Source organism: Corvus brachyrhynchos, unplaced genomic scaffold (assembly GCF_000691975.1).
Source record: "Corvus brachyrhynchos isolate BGI_N302 unplaced genomic scaffold, ASM69197v1 scaffold267, whole genome shotgun sequence".
NCBI classification, from domain to species: domain Eukaryota; kingdom Metazoa; phylum Chordata; class Aves; order Passeriformes; family Corvidae; genus Corvus; species Corvus brachyrhynchos.
Genome location: NW_008239124.1, coordinates 58433 through 75425, shown reverse-complemented (window position 1 = coordinate 75425; position 16993 = coordinate 58433). Strand labels below are relative to the sequence as shown.

At 40.5% G+C, this 16993-nt stretch overlaps 1 protein-coding gene across 3 annotated transcripts in view; it reads right to left on the bottom strand.

Annotated features, from left to right (window-relative positions):
* The window catches only part of LOC103619546 (kinesin-like protein KIF2A), a 78692-nt gene that overhangs the window by 31094 nt on the left and 30605 nt on the right, over positions 1–16993 (bottom strand). For all 3 annotated transcript variants that reach the window (XM_008638095.2, XM_008638094.2, XM_008638096.2), the window contains exons 9-13: positions 12754–12844; positions 12553–12616; positions 12053–12144; positions 11618–11760; positions 10736–10940 (exon numbers count right to left, since the gene is read on the bottom strand). In XM_008638095.2, the coding sequence (XP_008636317.1) occupies positions 10736–10940; positions 11618–11760; positions 12053–12144; positions 12553–12616; positions 12754–12844 (595 nt within the window). The remainder of the gene's footprint in view (positions 1–10735; positions 10941–11617; positions 11761–12052; positions 12145–12552; positions 12617–12753; positions 12845–16993) is intronic.

The following is a 16993-nucleotide window of genomic DNA, read 5'->3' as shown; positions in this document are numbered from 1 at the left end:
TTTGTCCCTGGCCTTTCTTCACAGGGGCTGCTGGACAATAAAGGCTACCTCTGTGGAACTGCCACATGAAGCTCCTGTCTCTCTGTCCCCGAACTCGGGTGATTTCACAAAGAGGTGAATCACAAGAGCTGATATCACTTGTAGCAGAGAAGTTGCTACACTTGCTGAAATCACCTGCTGCCCAGGGAGGCCTGCCATCACCCCTGGAAGAGTTGTTCTTTGCAGGACGCTCTCTCTAGGAAGGTCGCAGCATACCGGTGCTGACCAGCATTGGACCCCCTGCGATAGTGTCCAGTGACAGGACCTGAGGGAATGGCCTCAAGTTGTGTCAGGGGAGGGTTAGGTTGGATATGGGAAAAAGGTTCTTCACCCACAGGATGGTTGGGCACTGGAACAGGCTCCACAGAGAAGTGGTCACAGCACCAAGCCTGACAGAGTTCAAGAAGCATTTGTTGTTATGACCCACCCCTGAAGGTGAGGGCAACCCAGGTTCTTTTTACTAGATCCCTTGGGGTGGATTAGTGTGAAACAACATTGAATGATCAGTGTTTGTAAATATATATATGTAGAGTTTATTTTATAACAAATTGGTTGCAATGGAAAGCAGGTATTGATACCTAAAGATTTTTGCTTTTTATGTATTTTTCATATATTCATAGCTCTGTATACTTCTATTACATAGTTAAATAGCTACTAGTATTTTTCCTACCCTTTCTCGTAGATTTTAGAATAATAAGCTAACCTTCTAACACATTCCTGAAATACTGTTTAGTCTTATTTTCAAGAAGAGAAGCCTGACAAGGATATTTTTTTTTCCAACCAGAATCTGAGAAGACACAAGAAGAAATGGGGTAAAGAAGCCCCTGGACCAATTCCAATGGAGCAGTACCTGAGGAAAAATTACCTAACTGCTCTTCTAATTGGACAATATTAGTTAGATATGCTAATTTGTTAAACTTATAAAAATTGTAGAAATCTGATGCTGGGTGTGCCCATGACTATCGGGACACCTGGAAACTTCCAAATACAGGTCTGCTTTTTATTTTACTATTTTAACACTGTTGAAAGATTTTCTCTATTGATATTAGGCAACAGTATGTAGCTGTTTTGGTTATCATTATCTCTAGTGATATGGGAATATAAAAGCATAAAAATATCACTCACTTGAAAAAATGCATAAGGGAAAAGAATGGAAGAAAGAGAAAGAAAGGGTAAGAGTAGTGTCAGGTTACAATGTAAGATGTAACCAAAAGTATGTATTCTATCACCATCTTCATAAGCTGTTAAAAACAGGTGGGGCAGTGTTCTTTATCTCTTCCATGACACATCCCTGATAACTCCCTCCAGGAGATATCTTCTGTTAATGGGCCATCAAGTCTCACTGCATAACTCATAAAATTATATCATCCAATTGTGAGATGCTCTGCCCAGGGGGAGGAACCAAGCATTCCTACCTGTATATAATCTGAGGTTTGGAATACCACGGGCAGCCCTTTCCTACTGGATTCCCAGAGGGCAAGAGCTACATAACCACCACTGGAACTTCAGAGGAAGACCAGACTCTTCTACAGGATCACTGCTTCAGCAGAACCACATTATCACTCAAAGGAGGACTCCAGCCACCATTTAATCGGACTGCTACCACCACCCTGACCAACAGGGTGTCAGGTTGTATCCTGACTCTGTCAGTTTAAGCCAGTGTTTCTGTATGATTGCCTTTATCTTAATTTTCCTATTAAATTGTAATTCAAACTTGGGATCTCCCATTGGTTTCCTTTCAAACTAGTACAAGTAGAAAGATACATAATCACTATCCATGGATCTATGACAAGACTTGATTGTTGCTGTTGGTCAAAGCGATTGTCCTGGGTTGCAGTGTATTCCATTACCATCCTCATGAGCTGTTGAGATCAGGTGGGGCAGTGTTTCCTTGCCTCCTCCCCCCAGACTATCTTGCTGTTAATGGCCCATCATTGTCCTGCTGCATGACTCAGAGATAACTCCCTCTGGACTATCTTCTGTTAATGAGCCTAATCAACACTTGGCCTCATGACTCATTACCCCATTGTGAGATGCTCCACCCAGAGGGAGGAACCAAGAATCCCATCGTGGATATAATCTGGGACTCTGAACACCAGAGACAACCCTTCTCCACTGGATTTCCAGGGGACAGGAGCTACACAGCCACCACTGGACCTTCTGAGGAAGAGCAGACCTTTTCTTCTACAGGATCACTGCTTCAGAGGACTGCAACCACCATTCTACCAGACTGTTACCACCACCCTGCCTAGCAGGGACTCAGCTTCTATCTTGACTCTGTCAGTTTGAACCAGTGTTTTCTTTTAGTCTTTTTCTTTTTCCTTTTCTTAAATTTTCCCCATTAAATTGTTATTCTGACTTGGTGTCTCCCACTGGTTTGTTTTCAAACTACCACAGTGATGATTAAAGGTCTTGATCTGTTGGCAGTGGGGGGAAAAGCCCACAAAATACAAAGTCCAGTGGGTTAATATATGCTTAGGTTCAGATGGGAATGCCCAAGCACCTCCCCTGGGGGGGGAGTTTTACACTATCTTTTGATCATGTGCAGTCCTCTTGTGGAAGGCCTCAGAAATGAGTCTGGAGGCACTTTGGAGGTCTTTGATGGTTTATGACTCCTTCTAAGACATGACAGCTGCCTCTCACATGTGAATGTGACCTTCCCTGGGGAGGGTGTGTGTGTGTGTAAGGGAGGACAAATTGGCATGATAAAAATCACCATCCTGTCTCCACAGGGTCTGCCTCTTATCAGCCTCAAAGCTCAGTTTGTAGTCTCTGGCAGTGATAAGTTCACCCCTTCTGTCTTATGTGGACCAGAGGTTTGCCATTACACAACCAAAAACTCACTTCCTTCTCCTTGGGGGATGCAAACCTGGCCTCAGCAAACCACCCTGTTGCCTCCACAAATGGACGAGTGGTTTGAGTCATAGTCCAGTCTCTCACAATTGTATCAGATGATTTGCTATAAAGACCACTCAAAATGGAGCAGAGTTTCAGATGTTTTTACTGTAAAATATTGTAATGAGACAAGAGTCCTCAAATCCTCATTTAGGCAAAGTCTCTCAGTATTGGCACAAGTTTCTTTGGGAGAGAAAGACTTAATCAAAAGTGTTCTCAAGCCCTGGCACAGGGTGCCCAGGGCAGTGGTGGAGTCATCATTCCTGGAGGGATTTAAATGACATGTAGATGTGGCACTTGGGGACATGGGTTAGTGGTGGGCTTGGAAGTTCTGGGTTAATGACTGGACTTGGTGATCTTAAAGGTATTTTCCTACCTAAATGATTCCATGATTCTATTCCTACTTTTAAGGATTATTATAGTTTATTCGTTAATTCTTTCTGGATGTAGTGCTGTTGTGTTGTTTTCTTCTTCAGTTAATTAATTAACAGTGGTAAATAAATCTGTCATAAAGGTGTTCTGGTTTCATCTGGGATAGAATTAATTTTGTTCTTAGTAGCTGGCACGGTGCTGTGTTTTGGGTTCAGTATGAGAATAATGCTGATAACACACGGAGTCAAGGGCCTTTCAGTGTCTCATGCTTTGCCAGGGAGGAGCTGCACAAGAAGCTGGGAGGGAGCACAGCTGGGACAGCTGATCTGAACTGGCCAAAGGAATATTCCATACTATACAATGTCATGCCCAGTATATAAACTGGGAAGTTTATATACAGTTTATAAACTGGGAGTTACCTGGAAGGGGGGAGGCCGATCACTGCTTGGGGACAGGTTGAGCATCAGTCAGCAGGTGGTGAGGAATTGTATCGTGCGTTACTTGTCATTTTTGGGTTTCATTACCCTCTCTCTCTCCTTTTCATTACTATTATTATTAGTAGTATTTTTTACTTTGTTTCAATTATTAAGCTGTTTTTATCTAAACCCACAAGTTTTACTTTATTTTCCTGATTCTTCTTCCCATCCCACTGGATGGGGAATGGGGAATGAGCAAACGGCTGCATGGTTCTTAGTTGCCAACTAGAGTTAAACTACAACAGTCGCTTTTGGTCCCCAACATGGGGTACAAAGAGTTAAGATAATGACAGATCTGACCAGTGTGTTAAAACAAATTTGTTATGGGCATTCATTGTTTTGGTTTAATTGTCACGGGTCACAATGTTGATTTATTTGCTCTCAGAATTGTCACACTTGTTCTCAGGATTGTGGTATGTAATACCTTACTTCCTGCATGTGTTCTCTGTGGTGATGTTTATCCTCCATGGGGCCTGGGCTAAAATTATCATTTTGTTGTACTTTGCAGTATTGGCTTATGATAGGATAGCATAGCTGGTATGTGTACTCAGCACTGCAGTCACCTCTGTACTTCAGGAGTCATCTATTGGGATCTTTGAATAATTACACTTTTTGTCTTTTCTCCTTGAAGAGCCAACCTATAGAGGAGACTGACTTCCTTCCTTCCGTCCTTCCTTCCGTCCTTCCTTCCGTCCTTCTCATCCAGGATGATTACAGTAGCATTTGAGAATTTTAAAGATTTTTAATATCCTTTGAATACTCTTGAAACCAACTTGGCCCTTTTGCTAAGAACCAGCATGTTGTTGGATGTGGTTCAGGTCTTGTTTAAACAGCTATTTAAGAACATCACCCAGAGATCTGCCCCAAGGCTGGATAGTTATGAGTGGCAGGGTGTGTGGGATAGTATGGGCAAGTGCCTAGGACAGGGGGCACCTCCAGTGTTTTTGAACCTCACCCCCGAGCAAGTGCAGAATATGGAAAAACTAGTAAAAGATTTGGAAAAAGTATGCTGTTGCCTTAGTAATTCCAGAGACACACAAATCACTGCAACGTGCTGGAGCCTGGCCCAGGCCTATCGAGCCCTGTTCAACACTGCTCAGTACCCTCGGGGAAAAGAAAGTCTCTGGAACTGGCAACAAAACAACAGGCCGTACGGCTACTCCAACGCCAGTGACAGGCACTGCAGCTACTCCCTTGTCTCATCTGTGGAAAAATTCTCCCAGAGGTATAAAAAATTGTTCCAGGAGTTCCATCAACAAAAAGAGGTTCTACTCCCCACCTGTATGGACCTGCATCTCAGCTATTAACAGTAAGAGTTCTTTTTCTCAAAAGGGAGGATATAGAAAATACACACCACGGGGTACCCTGTGGTTTTACTTGAAGGACGAAGGAAAGGACATGAGGGAGTGGGATGGAAAACCTACCTTGACCCTAGAGGCACAGGTACATGAGTTGCAGGGAAAAACAATCAGAAATGGGGGTTCTTCCAGGAAAGTTGCTGTTCCGGTCTCCAGTGGACAGTTTCCCAGGCAGAGTGGAAGGGCTGATTTTACTTCTGAGTCTATGGAAAGGAATTCTAATCCATTTCTACAAGTAAGTGGATAATCCTATGACCAGGACTAGAGGGGCCCTGCCTCCAGCCAGGCTGAGGAGAGGGACAACCAGGTTTACTGGGTAGTGTGAATCTGATGGTCTGGCACAGCAGCCCCACAGGAGTACAAGGCTTTAGTAGACACTGGTGCACAGTGTACCCTAATGCCATCAAGCTATGCAGGGGCAGAATCCATCTGTATTTCTGAAGTGACAGGGGGATCCCAACAGCTGACTGTATTGGAGGCTGAGATTAGCCTGACTGGGAATGAGTGGTAAAAACACCCCATTGTGACTGGCCCAGAGGCTCTGTGCATCCTTGGCACAGACTATCTCAGGAGAGAGTATTTCAAGGACCCGAAAAGGGGTAGGCTTTTGATATAGCTGTCTTGAAGATGGAGAAAGTTAAACAGTTGTCTACCTTGCCTGGTCTTTTGGAGGACCCTTCTGCTGTGGGGTTGCTAAAGGTTGAAGAACAGCAGGTGCCAATTGCTACCGCAGTGGTGCACCAACAGCAATATTGCACCAACCAAGACTCCCTGATTCCAATCCATAAGATGATTCATCAACTGGAGAGCCAAGGAGTGATCAGCAGGACCCACTCTCCCTTTAATAGCCCCATAAGGCCAGTGTGAAAGTCTAACAGAGAATGGAGATTAACAGTAGATTATCTTGGCCTGAATGAAGTCACACCATCACTGAGTGCTGCCATACTAGACATGCTGGAACTTCAATAGGAACTGGAGTCAAAGGCAGCCCAGCGCTGCCACGATAATGTTAATGTGTTTTTCTCAATCCCTCTGGTGGCAGAGTACAGGCCACAGTTTGTTTTCACTTGGAGGGGCATCCAGTACATCTGGAATCAACTGCTCAGGGGTGGAAACACAGCCCAACCATCTGCCATGGACTGATCCAGACTGTACTGGAACAGGGTGAAGCTCCAGAACTCCTGCAATATATTGATGATATCATTGTGTGGGGAAATATAGCAGAAGAAGTTTCTGAGAGGGAAGAAAATAGTCCAAATCCTTCTGAAGGATGGTTTTACTATAAAACAAAGTAAGGTCAATGGACCTGCACAGGAGATCCAGGTTTTAGGAATAAAATGGCAAGGTGAATGTTCTCAATAGCAATGTCTCCACCAACTAATAAGAAAGAAACAAGCTTTCTTAGGTGTTGTGGGATTTTGGAGAATGCACATTCAAAATTACAGTCTGATTGTCAGCCCTTGCTATGAAGTGACCCGGAAGAAAAATTATTTCAAATGAGGCCCTGAGCAACAACAGGCTTTTGAACAAATCAATCAGGAGACAGTTCATGCTGTAGCCCTTGGGCCGGTTCAAATAGAGCAAGATGTAAAAAATGTGCTCTATACTGAAGGTGGGGAGAATGGTCCTACCTGGAGCCTCTGGCAGAAAGCACCAGGGGACACTCGAGGTCGACCTCTAGGTTTTTGGAGTTGGGCATACAGAGTGTCGCTGTTATCCCCAGAGAGACGGCAAAATCACAACATATGTCCAGATCAGATGATATGGCCGAAGTGACCTCGTTTAATCACCCATACCTTTTATAGCATGGTTCGCATAAGAGAAATTACATGATTGGCCTATTGACCCACCACCTCTCAAGGTGATAGGTTGAGCAGAAAGACACCCATTTCCAAAAATTAAAGACGGAAAATAATTTTCACAGTTTTCGTAACAACCTGCAGGTATAGAAATGGTTTACATTCTCTCAAACTGTTGTCTATCCAGTTCGCATGAGAACGAAAGCTTTCACAGAGAAGCTGTGAGAAGCTGGATTTGTCTAACTGCCCTCTCATGAGAAAGAAAAGTTTCACAGGAAAATTCCTCTGCTAGCCCTTGCTAGCATCCACATACAGAGGATCTGAAGTCTGCTATATTTCAACTGAAAAGAACATACTGGAAGCTTATGAAGGGGTTCAAGCTGCTTCTGAGGTGATAAGTACTGAAGCAAAGCTCCTCCTGGCACCCCGGTTACCCATGTTGGGTTGGATGTTCAAAGGCAGGGTCTCCTCTGCACATCATGAAACAGATGCTACATAGAATAAGTGGGTCACACTGATCACATGATGAGCTCTGATAGGAAACCCCAGTCATCCAGGAATCTTGGAAATGATCATGGACTGGCCAGAAGGCAAAGATTTCAGAATGTCACTAGAGGAGGAGGTGACATGCTGAAGAGGCCCCACTGTATAATGAAGTGCCAGAACATAAGAAGTAATATGCCTTGTTTACTGATGGGTCCTGCTGTCTTGTGGGAAAGTATTGGAGATGGAAAGCAGCTGTATGGAGTCCCCTACAACAAGTCACAGAAACTGCTGAAGGAGAAGGTGAATTGAGTCAGTTTGAAGAGGTAAAAGCCATCCAGTTGGCCTTAGACTGATGCCTTAGGTTTTAACTTTTATATTTTTCAAATTCTGTACTTAGTGTACTTCAGTAACTCTGAAGTTTCTTGTAGCCTGTTAACTACTGTTCTCTCATGCTAGTTAGACATAAGCCTCTCCAAGCTTGCTCTCCAAGGACAGCCAGATTATCCTAGGCCCAGAAGGTGTAAACCAAGAAGAGGGCAAACTTGGGGTAGTTACATCATTAACTGAAGTTTTAATTAGAGAATTAACCCTGATATACAAATGAACCAAACTTATAAAAGTGTGAAGAACTTGTGACCTGGCGTCCATCTTGGGAGTAGCCTCTAGACTCCCCAGGGTGTACCTTTGAACGCCCTTCAAATAAATACCTAGCTTTATTTCCTTATTCCTGTCTAGTCTCTGTTTTTTAAGTGGCCACTTCAGGCATCAAGACATTGCTGAACGAGAGAAATGGCCAATACTTTATCTTCATACTGATTCATGGATAGTGGCAAATGCCCTGTGGGGGTGGTTGAAGCAATGGAAGCAGAAAAACTGGCAGCACAGAGATAAACCTGCCCAGGTGGAGAACCTGGTTGGGAAGGTACATCATGTGGATGTTCCTGAGCCCAAGACTCAGGCCACTGAATAACATCAGAACAACCACCAGGTGGATCAGGCTGCTAGGATTGAAGTGGCTCAGGTGGATTTGGATTGGCAACATAAGGGTGAATTATTTCTGGCTTGGTGGGTCCATGACACCTTGGGACATCAAGGAAGAGATGCAATATCTAGGTGGGCTCGTAATTGAGGGGTGGACTTAACCATGGACACTATTGCACAGGTTATCCTGGAATGTGAAATGTGCTGCAATCAAGCAGGCCTCTGTGGTATGGGGGACAATGGCTGAAATATAAGTATGGGGAGGCCTGGCAGATTGACTATATCACACTCCCCCAAACCCATGACAGCAAGCGCTGTGGGCTTACTATGGTGGAAACAACCACCAGATGGCTGGAAACATATCCTGTGCCCCATGGCACTGCCTGGAACAGTATCCTGGGCCTTGGAAAGGAAGTCTTATGGTGACATGGTACTCCAGAAAGAATTGAGTTGGACAATGGAAGCCATTTTCGAAACAACCTCATAGACACTTGTGCCAAACAACATGGCACCGAGTGAGGGTATCATATTCCCTATTATGCACCAGCCTCTGGAAAAATAGAACAATGTAATGGACTGTTAGACTACACTGAGAGGAATTTGTGGTGGAACCTTCAAACAATGGGATATACATTTAGCAAAGGCCACCTGGCTAGTCAACACCAGAGGATCTGCCAATCAGGCTGGCCCTGCCCAATCAACACTGTTAAGTACTTTAAAAGGGGATAGAATTCCTGTGAACATTAAAAATATGCTGGGGAAAACAGTCTGGGTTATTCCTGCCTCAGACAAAGGCAAACCCATATGTGGGATTGCTTTTGTTCAAGGACCTGGGTGCACTTGGTGGGTAATGCAGGAGGATGGGCAAGTCCGGTGTGTGCCTCAAGGGGATTTGATTTTGGGTAAGAATAGCCAATGAATTTAATTGTATTATATTAATAACTATCCAGCACTGTGTATTACCACTTCTATGGTGGCTATACATCTGTCATTGCAAGTCTCTGCCACTCCAGATTTGGGGCTCTGAACCTAGCTCCCTTTCGATTGTCACATTAACGAAGAATGAACTTTAAAAAAGCTGAACAAGTGCAGAAGTGATGGAATCAGATCTGGCTTCAACTGTAACAATCCAATACCACACACCATCTTTCCTGTCCTGAAGGACTGTTATGACAGATGGAGCCCAAGGTCATGGACTAAATGAACTCAACAGACTTTTATAGGGATGGTCCATAGACTAAGGGAATGATATCTGTGTATATATCTATCAAAAAATAGGAAAGGTGATGGGGTATTGGAAAGTGTGGGACCTGGCATGATGTAAATGGTATGGAATAAGGGGTGGAGACTGTCCTGGTTTTGGCTAAGATAAATTCATTTTCTTCTTAGTAGCTTGTAGTGCTGTGTTTTGGATTCAATGTGAGAATAATGCTGATAACACACTGATGTTTTAGTTGTTGTTCAGCAGTGCTTATCTTGAGTCAAGGGCCTTTCAGTGTCTCATGCTCTGTCAGGAAGGAGCTGCACAAGAAGCTGTGAGGGAGCGTGGGCAGGACAGCTGACCGGAACTGGCCAAAGTGATATTCCATACCATACAATATCATTCCCAGTATATAAACTGGGGGAAGTTGGTCAGGAGGGGCTGATAGCTGCTGGGGGATGGGCTGGGCATCAGTCAGTGTGGTGAGGAACTGTAGTGTGCATCACTTGTTTCTCTTGGGGTTTATTTCTCTCTCTCTCTCTCTCTCCTTATCAATACAATTATTATTATTGTTATTATCTTTTACTCTATTTCAATTATTAAGCTATTCTTATCTAAACCCATGGGTTTTACCTTATTTCAGATTCACCTTCCCATCCCACTGGGGAAGGGGTGAGGGGATTGAGTGAGCAGCTGCATGGTACTTAGTTTCTAGCTAGGGTTAAACCACTACAAAAGGTATCTTTTCTTAATTAAAAAAAACCCCCTGAGATCAGTAAGTATATTTCCAGTTAGTATTTCAGACTTTGAGTACAAAAGTAAGTTATCTCTCCCCCCATTTTAGGTGTATATATAAAAAAAAGTGTTCAAATTCAACTACTAGGGATTTTGTTGGGGTTTTTTTAAACTACATGAAAATTGATAGCACAATGTTTCTGCAATGTTTCTACTTGGTAATTAACAAGGTTTTTTCAGGTATTTAAAGGAAAAACAAGATTATATTTTATATGTCACATCAGTAGACAACGTAGAGAAGCAAAGCCTGCAAAAACACTCATTTCAGTAGTCATTGCTATTATATGTGGAAGGCTTTCACCTACTCAAAGGCAATGGAAACATTTCAGTTACCTTGAGTGCTAAAAGGCTCTTGTTAATTTCCGCACCTTCCAGTCGAGTCTGCCTATCTGCACTAGAAGTATCTGCTCCTCTTTCATTGCCAGCCAAATCAATCAGAGAAAATTTACCATGCAATTTCCCTTTCCTTCTGAGAATAATCTGAAACACTGCATGGCTTCGAGATGAGTGTGCATTTGCAGATGTCTGGCCAGATGTCCTTTAACAAAAGGAAAGAAAGGAAGGACATATGAACAGGCAAAGGACCATATATGTTAAACACATTACCCTCAGAACATTAGTTTTTTCAGGGCAGAGTCCTGTGTTTACCTTAATAATTTGATGCACATAGTATAATTATACCTATTTTTCCAATTCTTCAAACAGGAATGGAAGATTAGTAGCATTTTACTACCCTCTTAAAAGCAAGAATAAGCAGATCTCCAAAGATTTCAGACTATCAGAGTTTATATGCAAAATGCCGCATGTGGTACTTTAATCAGGCAGCAATCTATCACAAGGCTAATTTTAAAAACAATAAAGCTGGATCGTAACAAAACCTCAACTTTTATACTTTTGTCACTACATATCAAGGCCTTTTAGAACTGAAGAATCTGGCAGCATTCCAGATTACAAGTGATGTGAATTTAAGTCAGTAAACTGGTTATATAATGCATGCAATTCACATCCTGTAGAAAAATCAGTTCATACTTCTCTCTGGCTGAGAAACTCCAAACTATCTTTATGCAAAAGATAGGCAGATTCCTTACTTGCAGCCAACATTACCAAAAATACCACTGTATATTAAAAAGCCATCACTATGAAGAGACACCAAAAAAAATCTTGTTCCAATTCTTTAATTTACAATGAAAAATTGGTGAAAGCTATAGGAGATACCTGCAGCTGTTGCCTATTTCAATAAGCTTAAGAACATCTTCAACACATTTGACTTCCCGTTCCTGTAATCCCACCACCTGGACTTGCTGTTTACCATCTTCTAACACTCTTAATTTTGTCTTCCTGTTCAACAAGTCAAAAACCTTGGGGAGGGGGGGGGAACAGAACAGTTAAAGAGGAGCTTTAAAAGACATTTTTGCTTCAAATCTCATATCAAAATATGCAAAGCATTCCATGCACAATCCTGCTTGAGCAGGGCCGTTGGGCCAGATAACCTACTGTGGTCCCTTCCAACCTGTAATTGAAAGGGAAGTGTAAAGAATTATTTGAAATAAAGCTTTTAGTACAAAAAGGAAAAAAATCTTTTGTAACAAACTCACAATCTTGTTTGTGAAAGAGAAATTCCACCTTCCTCACAAAAAATCAGGTACTTACCTTACCACTATAGATCTCAAAAAATGTTGCATATACTTGAAGTTCTAACTTCTTATAATTTGGCTTCTTTAGCATTAAAAAGACATCTCTAGCTGTGAATACATTTACAAAATAAAAAGAAATGTAGTTATGTATTTTCATTTAGTGAAGACTCATTAATACATAGCAGTCTATTTTACAGCATGTCTCATACTTTGCAAGTGTAGCAGTCAATCAATTAAGAAACACTGCAGTTTAAACTGCCACATTACATTGGAAGATGCAAAAGACTCCAAAACTGTAAACTTAATTAATCATCATTTATAATTCTTACATTTCTTAAGTTATCTATAAATATTTACCTTACTGTGTAAAAACTACAGTCCTAGGAACTAATTTTTATGTTACCAAAGCTCCATTGTAATGCAAGATATGTAGACCCTTATGTTTGTACAACAGGAAGTAGAAATGTATTGACCTCAACTAATTTGCAAAAAGCCAACAGAACAATAAAGTCTCACCTGCAAGCGCATATATTCCTTTAGAACAATCTTGGTTTTTTCCTGAAAAGTCACCACCCATAGTCTAAATTAAAAAACAAAGACCAAATATACACTATAAAGATCACAGAATTGTAACTTACATATTTGTTACTTATTAGAATTTATTGGAGTGTATAATACACAAAAAGTGTATTGCTGACATGTAGAGGAAATACTCACATGGGTTTTTCCACTGCCTGTTTGTCCATATGCAAAGCAAGTGGCCATTCCCCTTTCAAATATGGTCTCTACTAATGGTCGAGCTGTAAACCTTAAATGTAAAAAACAACAGTATTTAAGAAATTTAAAATCTCACACTACCACAAGGACACTATAAATTTTAATGCCAGAAGTGATAAAACTGGTTCTGAACTTTGAGAGGCCAAAGGACATCTCCACATTAATTACTGAACTAAAGAGGCTACCAGCTCTAAGGCATTCAAATATCCTGAATAATTGGAGAAAGGCTACAAGATGTTTCCCATTTATTTTACAAAAATATTAACTTTCGTCAAACCCTGAGAAAAAGAATTTTCTTGTTTTAGTGATGCAACATGACACAGTTTACTACATGGAGTTTGGAGCTCCCTAAAGAAGGCACCATTATAAGATACAGAAGTAGGACAGTGCAGCAGTTAAATGCTTAGATTTTGCCAATACAAAAAATCCACTATAGTTTTTGCTCCCTAAATCAGCTTGCAAGATTAAGTTTAGAAGACAAGTGGTCAAAAACATTGCATATCTTAATATTTTGAGAACATAGTTATGCTGAGACAAGGCTCAATAAAATGTGTACCCAAGATCATCAGAATGGAAAAATCCAGTTATCCCTTAAGCATTATTTGATGTGTCAAAAATATTTTTCAAAGTATAATTTTTCTATTTTAGAGAATTAATTTTTACTTAAATAAATGTAGCTATTACTCCTAATTCAGCTGCTTATCACCATTACTTCATGAAAACCTCCAAAAGGAAAGGGTAACCTTATGGAGGGCTACCTCCACCACATGACTGAGGCAAGAGTCTCTCTTTCTAAACTTTTTCCAGGTGTTTACAAATAAAGTATGTTTAGTGACAGAAACAAGAATGATTGTTAACAGAAACACTGAGGTGTTACAACCTCCTTTCATTCCACTTTGGAACAAACACATCACTTACAAAAACAATATGGGTAAGATTGAACCATTCAGCAACAGAGGGTTATGAAAAAATCTAAGTTTAACCAAATCATCAATTTTCATCAAAAATGTACCAGATGATTCCTGATCAGCCTTAGTCTTTCTTTTTTGCATCCTCCAATTATATACCTTTTTTGTCCTCAAGAGGATATTCCCAATCAATTTCAGGAAACCTATCCACCTAAGAAGCACATTCCATTATCTCTGCTTAATTGAGTTTGAAATTATTTATTTTGCTGATTTATAAAAAATTGACTTAATTATATGTGTTTTAAAATAAGGCAAAATACAAACATGTCTAGAAAATTTTTGTAAAGCATTATACAACTTCAAATGGCACCATGTCAAAACAGTCAAGCTTTCCTTCTAGTAGAACCTTTATTTGCAATCTTGATCCTTTGGAAATATAAACCCTGATTCTCCTTTAAAATTCAAAAGGGATTTAAGTTTTTTAATACTAAAGAAAACTTGCAACTCAGTGTTGCGGCTCATGGATTCAAAAATACTTAAAATACAGCTTAAGTAAAATAATAAGAAAATAAAGAGGCTCAATAAAATGTGTACCCAAGATCATCAGAATGGAAAAATCCAGTTATCCCTTAAGCATTATTTGATGTGTCAAAAATATTTTTCAAAGTATAATTTTTCTATTTTAGAGAATTAATTTTTACTTAAATAAATGTAGCTATTACTCCTAATTCAGCTGCTTATCACCATTACTTCATGAAAACCTCCAAAAGGAAAGGGTAACCTTATGGAGGGCTACCTCCACCACATGACTGAGGCAAGAGTCTCTCTTTCTAAACTTTTTCCAGGTGTTTACAAATAAAGTATGTTTAGTGACAGAAACAAGAATGATTGTTAACAGAAACACTGAGGTGTTACAACCTCCTTTCATTCCACTTTGGAACAAACACATCACTTACAAAAACAATATGGGTAAGATTGAACCATTCAGCAACAGAGGGTTATGAAAAAATCTAAGTTTAACCAAATCATCAATTTTCATCAAAAATGTACCAGATGATTCCTGATCAGCCTTAGTCTTTCTTTTTTGCATCCTCCAATTATATACCTTTTTTGTCCTCAAGAGGATATTCCCAATCAATTTCAGGAAACCTATCCACCTAAGAAGCACATTCCATTATCTCTGCTTAATTGAGTTTGAAATTATTTATTTTGCTGATTTATAAAAAATTGACTTAATTATATGTGTTTTAAAATAAGGCAAAATACAAACATGTCTAGAAAATTTTTGTAAAGCATTATACAACTTCAAATGGCACCATGTCAAAACAGTCAAGCTTTCCTTCTAGTAGAACCTTTATTTGCAATCTTGATCCTTTGGAAATATAAACCCTGATTCTCCTTTAAAATTCAAAAGGGATTTAAGTTTTTTAATACTAAAGAAAACTTGCAACTCAGTGTTGCGGCTCATGGATTCAAAAATACTTAAAATACAGCTTAAGTAAAATAATAAGAAAATAAAGAGTAGTACATTTCTTGAGAATATTTTTCAGTATAGAAATATGAGTAATTTTAGCATATTGAAGAAAACTGAAGTAACTTGTCATACTTTTTTTCCCCCATTGTGACCCTGGTAGTTCTGGTTAGAGCAGAACATGATACCTATCTTCTTCGCAATTGTATTACTACAGGAGGCCTTGAAGTAGATTATCCTTCATGTAATAATCATTATTGTGCCATATGAGAGAGAGAAAAAAAAAAAGCCTGTACTGCTATACAGACTAGAGTTTTTATTTTCAGTATGAATACAAGCATATTTCAATATTCTCCCATATTACTATTAATTTATTATGCAAGTAATAAAAATTTTGCTGAAGATACTCAGTACAAAAACATAATAACATATGTCAAAAACAGCCCTCACATTTAAACACTATGCTCACAAAGACAACATGAAAGAGGGAGATTACAGGAACTGGTTGTTAAGGGGGAGGAAAACTATTGCAAGAGGCTATAAGGAAAAGGCTAGACAGAAAAGCAAAACTTGAGACAAAGGAAGGACATGGGGTGTAGGCCCCTTTGAGCCCTTCTGAGAAATGTCTCAAATACTCATAAATGAAGCAACTGGAAATAGCCAGGTGTTCCATGACATATGCCATGAGATATGTGTCCAAGGGATTTCCATGGGCATGATGGCCTGCTAATGGGGTAATAAGTTATCAGGTAAAGGCTCTCTCTCTCTCCTCCAGCCTCCAGTGTTGTTTCACTGCATCTCTAGCCAAGTATTCTTGAAACTGTGTCACTTTCCTCCCCCTCTTGTGTTGGAAAGTCCTAAGGGATACTGACTCTCTACCCAATAGGAGAGCCAGGACAGGTTCGAGCAGTGCCAAGGCAACAGATGTCTGGGAAAGGCCATAGCTCAACTGCAACCCTATTTGAAGATGTTATCTCCATGTGACAGAGGCACACCTCACCAGCTAGATCACTCTCCCACAGCTCTTTAATATCAAGAAAGAAAAGATACTACCAGTAGACAATCATTAGAGACAGAAATTTCCAAGGGCATAGCTTTGTGGTTTAGTTTTTTCATTAGTGTAAACTAACAGACTAAAAAGTTTTAACTTTTGCTACACTTCTCCTTTTACTTATATCAAGCATAAGACACAAGTTTTCATTTTCAAGGCCTTTTAATAATTCTCTTATCCACTGACAGGATGTTAGCATCTAACATCAGTCAGGATATGATGCCAACTTTGACTTCCTAATTGTTGGATTAAAACCAAGAATTAAGATAATTCTCTGTCCCTACTCCTTAAGGCTATGGGAAGCACTTTCTAAGCATAAGGAAAATTATCTTAATCAAATTCCTTTCTAATATCAATATTCTTTGCAAAAATATTTACAATACTTAGCGTACCAAGATTATGACCTGTTATGGTGTCTAACCTTGCCTGCTACTGTATCTAATTGTCATAGGTTAGCAAGCATAGTCCCGGAAGGGACGTCCTTGCTAAGGGGTGCTTACAGTTTCCTCTGGGAACTGATAGAACCTATCAGCTGGCCAGTTTGAATATGGACAATTCTCTAAGCCACTTAAAGTTGTGATCACCTCTGTGATCCACATTTAAGAAGAGGCAAACTCCCCCTCCAAGCTCTCTCTCGTTTCCGGCGCTGGGACAGGTGGCTGCGGGGCCCGAGCAGGGCCCAGTGGGCCCGGCCAGGCCCTGCTTGGGCCAGGCCGGGCTGGGGCACGGCCACCCTGCAAGCACGGACCC